Source organism: Colobus angolensis, unplaced genomic scaffold (assembly GCF_000951035.1).
Source record: "Colobus angolensis palliatus isolate OR3802 unplaced genomic scaffold, Cang.pa_1.0 Scaffold191, whole genome shotgun sequence".
Taxonomy (NCBI): Eukaryota; Metazoa; Chordata; class Mammalia; order Primates; family Cercopithecidae; genus Colobus; species Colobus angolensis.
This window is the reverse complement of record NW_012115055.1, coordinates 7,835,216-7,842,153: the sequence shown is the minus strand read 5'-3', so window position 1 is coordinate 7,842,153 and position 6,938 is coordinate 7,835,216. Positions and strand designations below refer to the sequence as shown.

The following is a 6,938-nucleotide window of genomic DNA, read 5'->3' as shown; positions in this document are numbered from 1 at the left end:
ACACATTTAGAAAACCATACTTCCTGAACCAATAAAGGCATACATTACATATATATGTAATATATGTTATATATATATATATGTATACTTTAAAATTTTGCTAATTAGGGGAAAAACATTTTGTATTAGGAATAAAGTTTAGGAACTACTTCCTAAATTGTTAGTGGTGGAGATTCTATCAATCACACATAGGTAAGTGTTTTGCACCTTAAATAATCATTACTTCCATCCCTCATATTTGACATAGTTATCAAGTGTTTATTCAGAAACTATTTAAAAAATTACATGTGCTGGGATACATATGAGACTGTAACAACAGTAGCCCCATCTTACAGAGATCCTGTTTGTCATTATCATCATTGCTTGCTGCCCACAGGGATAAAGACATCGTATAGAGACTTGTACAGTCCATGATTTGGTCTTCTGAGGTGCCAGTACACGTGGATCTGTACAAATGCAACTGGGTTTGGTTAAACAGTCGAAAATCGGCTACAATAGTAGTCAAATCAACATGTCATTTTGGTTCACTAATAAAAATAACTTTCAAATCTTTTCTAATAAAGCCCAAAACTTTCACGCAATTCTCACTGGAATGGCCCAATTAATTGCCCTATTTTTTTTTTTTTAATGCATTGGGATACAATCAGATCTTTCTTCTTAAAAAAAATACAGATTCAATTGGGTGGATTGCATTGGCTTTTAAAGATTTTGCCATTAAATTCTCCACGTTTTTAATGATTGAAAATGCCTTCCTGATACCACGTCAGTTTTAGAAATGCAGATCCTAATACAGTGTGACACCTCTGCAAAATCATAGGCTAAATAGTGAAGGAAAGAGGAATGCTAAATGTGCATATAAAAATAGGTGCTACAATAAAATATTTGTATATTTCATCAATAAGTTATTTTGACTAATCAATTATGGATCATATAGCTCTGTAATTTTAATGATTTGTCCACATCTATGGTGATCCTTTACAGGATCACAATACTTTTTTTAAATTCAAATGTCCAGAATGCATACAAACACATCCTTTAAAAACAAAGAAAAGGAATGAGAAGGGAGGGGAGGGAAGGAGAGAAGGAGAGGGGCGGAAAAAGAGAACAAATTTCCTATTAAAGTTGGGGTGTGCTAATTTCTCCACAAAAGCCAGTTAGACCCACCCATGGCTTAAAAGGGGAGAAACGGAGCTGGGGCGGGGGCGGGGGGGAGGAAGCAAAAGAGGAAGAGTAGAATCTATGCTCTGCCATCATCCACCATTCTTAGCACTTCCAACCACTACAAAAATGACTGCGGCCTTTCACAAATCACCCGCGCAGCAAATTGCCCTCCTTAAAGCCCTTCTCCACACCTGCCCCACACGCAAGAAGAGAAAGTGATGTGCCCAGTTTACACAAATGTTTCCCACGTGTAAATTTTAAAGGAAATTGCACACCCTTTTCGTATCTTCCACCGAAGCTGAGAAATCCCGTGCCAAGGCACTTCACCCTAAACGTTGAAACAACACAAGTAATCAAATGTGTTCACTGTGTGTGTCGGCTTGCTTGTTTGAAATGCAAAAGCTCCAAGGGAGTTTCTTTGCTTTTAGAACTGGCTAAATGTGGTCTGTTTTTCCAGCACTTCGAGGTAGTCCGGCTCAACGTTTAGTTTTGCTTTTAACTCCAGATATTCGTTCCGGTTGGGTTCTACAAAGACAGCACTCGGGGGGCTGTAGAGCACCGGTTCCCGTAGCCTGCTGTCCCCTGCCCCCGGATGCAAATACTGATGGGGGCGTCTCAGGTCATAGTTGGGGGAGAAAGTGTAAGCAGCGGGGCTGCACGGGAATTTGGGATATTCCGGGAGGCTATTGCCGGCTGGGGTGGTGGAGCAGTGTTTGTCTGGTTCTAAAATGCCCCTGTAAAAGCGGTCGGCGTCCTGCACCGGCGACAGCAGGTCCTCCCGGGGCTCGATGGTGCTGACGCTGTAGGCGGGGCTCCGCAAGTGGTGGCTTTCCCGCCTCTCCTCCTCCCCGGGCTGCAGCTGCAGCTGCGGCGGGGGCTGCTGCTGTGGCTGCTGCGGTGGCGGCGGCGGCGGCTGCTGCTGCTGCAGGTGATGGTTGCTGCTGTAGGTGACCTTGAGCTCGTGCAGGTCTTTGTAATCCTCTACGGAGTTGCCCTCTCGGGAACGGTAGATGGGGTTTTTGCACATGTGGCCCAGTGGGTGGGGGATGTATTCATACACGTGGCCCGCGGGCGTCTTCACCTTGGGCAGCGCGGGCCCGCGGTGATGCACGTGCGCGTGCGGGTGGCCGCCCGCGCCGCCGCCGCCGCCGTACACGCTGTACTGCATGTTGAAGGAACTCACGTCGGAGTTGTTGGTGCTGGTGTGGTCGCTCTGGTTCTTCTTCCTGCGCTTCATGACCAGCACGAAGAGCCCAGCGGCCACGAAGACTGACATGATGAAAACCAGCAGGAGGCTGAGGATTAACACAGACAAGGGCACCGACGACGCCCCTCCACCTGCGCCCAAGCCCGCGGGGGCCCCGGTGCTGTTCAACCGGACCGCAGGAGTCACTGCGCTGGTCCTCGCAGGGACCTGGATGGAGGAGGGTGTGGGCGTGGAAACCACTACATCTGAATAGTCAGGGCACAGCAGCGCCGACTTAATGGCGCGCATGTCTGTCTCAGCGAATTTCTTGGGCGCCTTACAGATCACCTCGTCCACTAGGACGCCCACTTTGAGCTGCTCCACCCACAGCTTCATGCCCACAATGTCGCAGGTACAATCCCAAGGGTTGTCGTGCAGGTCGATTTGGATGAGTGACTTCAGCTGGTCCAAAACTCCACTCACCGGCAAGGAGGTGAAGTGGTTACTCCTCAGGTTTAGCCTGAGGAGGGTCAGGCCAGAGAAGACGCCCGAGGGCATGGCCTGCAGGAGGTTGTTATTCAAGAATAGCAGCTGGAGGTTTGGGACCGGGTCAAAAGTTCCAGACTGAATCTCGCGAATGAGATTGTACTGGAGGAAGAGATACTGCAGGCTCTGCAGGCCATAGAATAGCTCCGGGCTTAGCCTCTCGATCCTATTGCCATTCAGGTACAGGCGCCTCAGGTTGGTGAGATCCCCGAAAGCGCGGTCCTGTATCATCGAGATGCGGTTGTTCCCCAGGTGCAGGAGGTCCAGCCCCGTGGCCTCCAGGAAGTCTGTCCTGCGCACGACAGCGATGTAGTTCTCTGTCAGATACATTTTCTTGGGATTGTACGGCTTGGGCTGCAGTTCGGCGATGCTCTCGATCTTTCGCTCCTGGCAGTTTACGTTGAGGCCCAGATCAGAGATCTGCAGGTTGCAAGTGCACGCGGTGGGACACTCCAAAGGCACCGGGGATTTGGTCTGATAGGCGATGCTGGGGCCATAGTTGCTGTAGCCCAAGTCCTTGGAGGGCTGCCGAGAGGTGGGGCGCACCCTGGGCTTGTTGGGTTGGCGGGTCCCCTTAGGGGTCTTCAAAGGGGGTTTGTAAACAGCAGAGGAAGAAGTGGCCACAGAATTCACTGAGGCCGGGGTGGTGTGTAAATACCCCGTGGTGCTCAAAGGCGTCTGCGGCCTCATCTCGTAGTCAGAAATAAGTCTCCTTGGGCACAGTTCCTGCTTGGATACTTCATCCAAGTCCCTGCCGTGTAAGCGGAAGGGGGTCTCACAAACCACATCCCCCACCAGGGCTGAGTAGGAGATGCTGTCCAACCAATCCTTTAGAGAGATCAGCTCACAAGAACAATTCCAAGGGTTTTCCTCCAGCTGTAGCTCCACAACTTTATCCATGTGCTGTAAGAGCCCCACGTAGGGCAGAAGTTTCAGCCGGTTCCCCCGGAGGTCCAAGTGCGTTAAGGGCACAAAACGGAAAAGATTGTTGGGTAAACTGGACAAAAGATTGTCATTGAGGATAAGCACCTGCAACAAGTGCAGTTTCCCAAAAGCATTGGGTTCAATGACGCTGATGTAATTGTAATCGACCTGTAGGTACTCCAGGTTCTCCAAGCCAAGGAAGGTATCATCTCGCAGAAGTTCCAGTTTATTATTGTTCAGATGCAATCTCCTCAAACCCCGTAGCCCATGGAAAGCCCCGGTCTCAATGTCCTGGATAACATTGCTACCCAGATGCAAAATTGAAGCCCCAGTGTAATTGACAAACTCATTGGGATAGAGACGGTTCAAAAGGTTTCCGGACAACAAGAGGTGGTAGATTGGGAAACGGGGAGGGCTAATTTCAGAGAGACTGATGATCCCGCGGTTTTCACAGCTCACAGTTAAAATGCCGTCCTTTTCCTCACAAGGACATGCATTGTCACAGATTTCCCCATAATAATCGATGGTTTCTGCACACGAAAGGACGAGAGATGTTACAGCAAACGCTAGAGTCTGCAGCATCCAGCTATGCATTTTTCTGTGAAGGTCCTGTTCCAAAGTTACTGGGGGGCAGCAAGTGTACATTTTACCTCCTGTAAGGGAGAGAGAAAACAAGGAAACAACAGAATATGAAAAAATTTAAGGGATCAGCCAGAAAGTTTCTCTCTTAATATTATTACTCTAAAACCCAAAAGGAAGAGATATAAATGACACACCCCCCGAAGTGAAACATTGACATTCTCCAGATTTTATTAAAATCTATTACACATTTTGATTTAAAAGTTGATTTCATTTTTTTTTAATGAGCACACCACAAATATGCTGCTGTCTACAAGAAAAGAGCAGGTTAGATAAAGTCCCATTTTAGTTTTCTCTGCTCCCCCCTTTTCAAAACCAATCCATAAATATACATAAAATGGCTGTCAGTTCAGTTTCATGGTTCTAATTTAAGAAAAAAGAAGCACCATTTTACAAGGTTCCCCACCTCACCTATACCCAGCCCCCTCCCCCCTTTCTTTCTTTCAGAACCTCTTCAGTTAACAGTTCACCATGAAGGTCTCTTATTTTCACAGAGAGGCAAGGAGCCAAGACACTTGGGGTATTTTAAACCATCGCTAGAAATGCCACGGTGGGAACCTAAAGGATACTTTTCAGAGGCAAAAAGGGCGTAATATAATGCATCAAAGGAGCCCCAAGAAGCTCTTAGATCACCAATTGTCTTCCGGAGCTTTGAGTAAGGAGAAAAAGGAGAACGCATTTGCTTTGATGGTGGACTTCACTACCACGCTATTAAGCACATCAGCGTCCTAATTGCATGCACGGTGCCACTTAGCAGCGCTTCCCTGAGAGCGCCCTGCGACCACTTCTCATTGATCATGTCAGCGACGCTACCAAACCGCATCTTTAAGCCACTGAAATAGTTCTGCACGACGGATTACAAAGAACTCAGCGAAGGTATCTGCAATCTCTGAATACCTCCTGATGCCTCGAGTTTAAAAAGGACGTTCCTACCCCTTACTGGGAATCAGTAAACCAAGGATCAGTGCCAAAGCCTCCCTTACCTTGGGCTCCGCGTCTATTTGCAACGGTAATAGCAAGGGTTGCACGGAACTACCACCTCGACAGCATCCCCATCTTTGGAGCTGCTTATTACATTTAATTGTTAACGCTCCCCTCTCTCCTTTTTTTAATCTCAGGGAAAGGACGCCTGGGTTGATTAAAAGGCAAAATAGAAGGGTGGGAGGGAGAACTGTAAGTGACTTAGGTCAGTTATTTAACATACGAATTTTATCTCCCACAGGAATCAATGTGACCCCCTCCCCCCCTTTTTTCATGCTCTCTTTTTGTCCCCTTGAAGGCTTCCTTCCACTTCCTACTTCTGATCAACAGCAGCACTCTTAAAGGAAGGACATAAATGGAATGAGCATGTGTGAGTGTGTGTGTGTGCGCGTGCACGCTGCGTTGGTTAATGGGGTGGGGGACATTTGATAGAAATGCTGGGCTCTAGGAACCTACGCCTTTTCTCTGGTCAACCTTGCCTTCGCCTCACTACCGAAGTCTAATATCAAATTGCAACTCCAAACTAAAGCCAAGATGTTTCCGAGACAGCGGTTTCAAGCCTGGAGACCTTGCTCCTGATCCCCAAGTCGACTCCAGCCCGCGTTATTAAACACCCCTGCATTCACACGCACATGTACCAGTGTGCCTGCGAATCATTCACGTGTGGCCACCCAGACGTGTCGAGACGAATCGGAACCATAGTGCATAAAGCTCGCAAGTATCCCCGACCTCCCAACGCAACGGTAAACGTCTCCCGGCTTAAAAGCGGCAAAAACATCCCCAGTGAAAGCAAAACGTTTACCTTGAAATTTCAGTTCTCCGCTGGATCAAATCCGCACATCCATTCAGCGAGGTTGGGGGGTCCCCTCCCCCTCCCTCCCTGTGCTTCCCCGCCCCCATTCACCTCCCACCCCATCTGAAAGCCCATTGCAAATTCTGTCCAGCCAGTATTAAACTCCAGCGTTTACAACTTTAATTCAGTTCTAGTTAGCAAGGATCGAAGAGCTTCCTCTCAACCCACTCCCTTTCCCCTCCTCCTTGCTAGCGAAGGAGACCAAAAATTTGAGAAAATAAAGTTGAATGAGCCTGGGAAGGCTGACATTCTGACGGGGAAACGCACCTCCGATGGAAATTCGCGGGTGCGCTGAACATTCTCAGATTCTCAGATTTTTTTTTTTTTTTCTGGAGGGCGGGGGCGGGGGGATTATTCATTTTCTCCCAGAGAATTTAGATACTGGATCACCGCCCTGTACGTCCCCGCATTAAGCAGCATGGAGCCACTCGGACTGGAGCCCAGCACCCAGGCCGAACCGGAGGCTCCGGGCACAGCTGCTCAAGCGGCCGCCCAGGCAGAAGCACCCGGAGTTCCAGGACGCGAGGCTCCCCCTCCCCCACCCCGCCCCAAAGAGAAGGAAGGGAAAACGGAGGAAGAAGAGGAGGGAGGAGAGGGAAAGAAAGCCATCCCACCAAACACACACACACACACACACACACACACACA

The 6,938-nt window shown here is 48.6% G+C and overlaps 1 protein-coding gene across 7 annotated transcripts in view; it reads right to left on the bottom strand.

The window, feature by feature from the left end:
• Window positions 1-237: 237 nt before the first annotated feature.
• Window positions 238-6,938, bottom strand: part of SLITRK5 (SLIT and NTRK-like family, member 5) — a 12,851-nt gene continuing 6,150 nt past the window's right edge. For 2 of the 7 annotated variants that reach the window (XM_011940677.1, XM_011940678.1), the window contains one exon: window positions 238-4,470. In XM_011940677.1, the coding sequence (XP_011796067.1) occupies window positions 1,586-4,462 (2,877 nt within the window). In that variant the 5' untranslated portion in view covers window positions 4,463-4,470 and the 3' untranslated portion in view covers window positions 238-1,585. Of the gene's footprint in view, window positions 4,471-4,867; window positions 4,925-5,089; window positions 5,140-5,439; window positions 5,450-6,239; window positions 6,797-6,938 lie in introns of those variants that run through there. The other 5 variants (XM_011940679.1, XM_011940681.1, XM_011940676.1 and 2 more) reach the window with 5 other exon arrangements.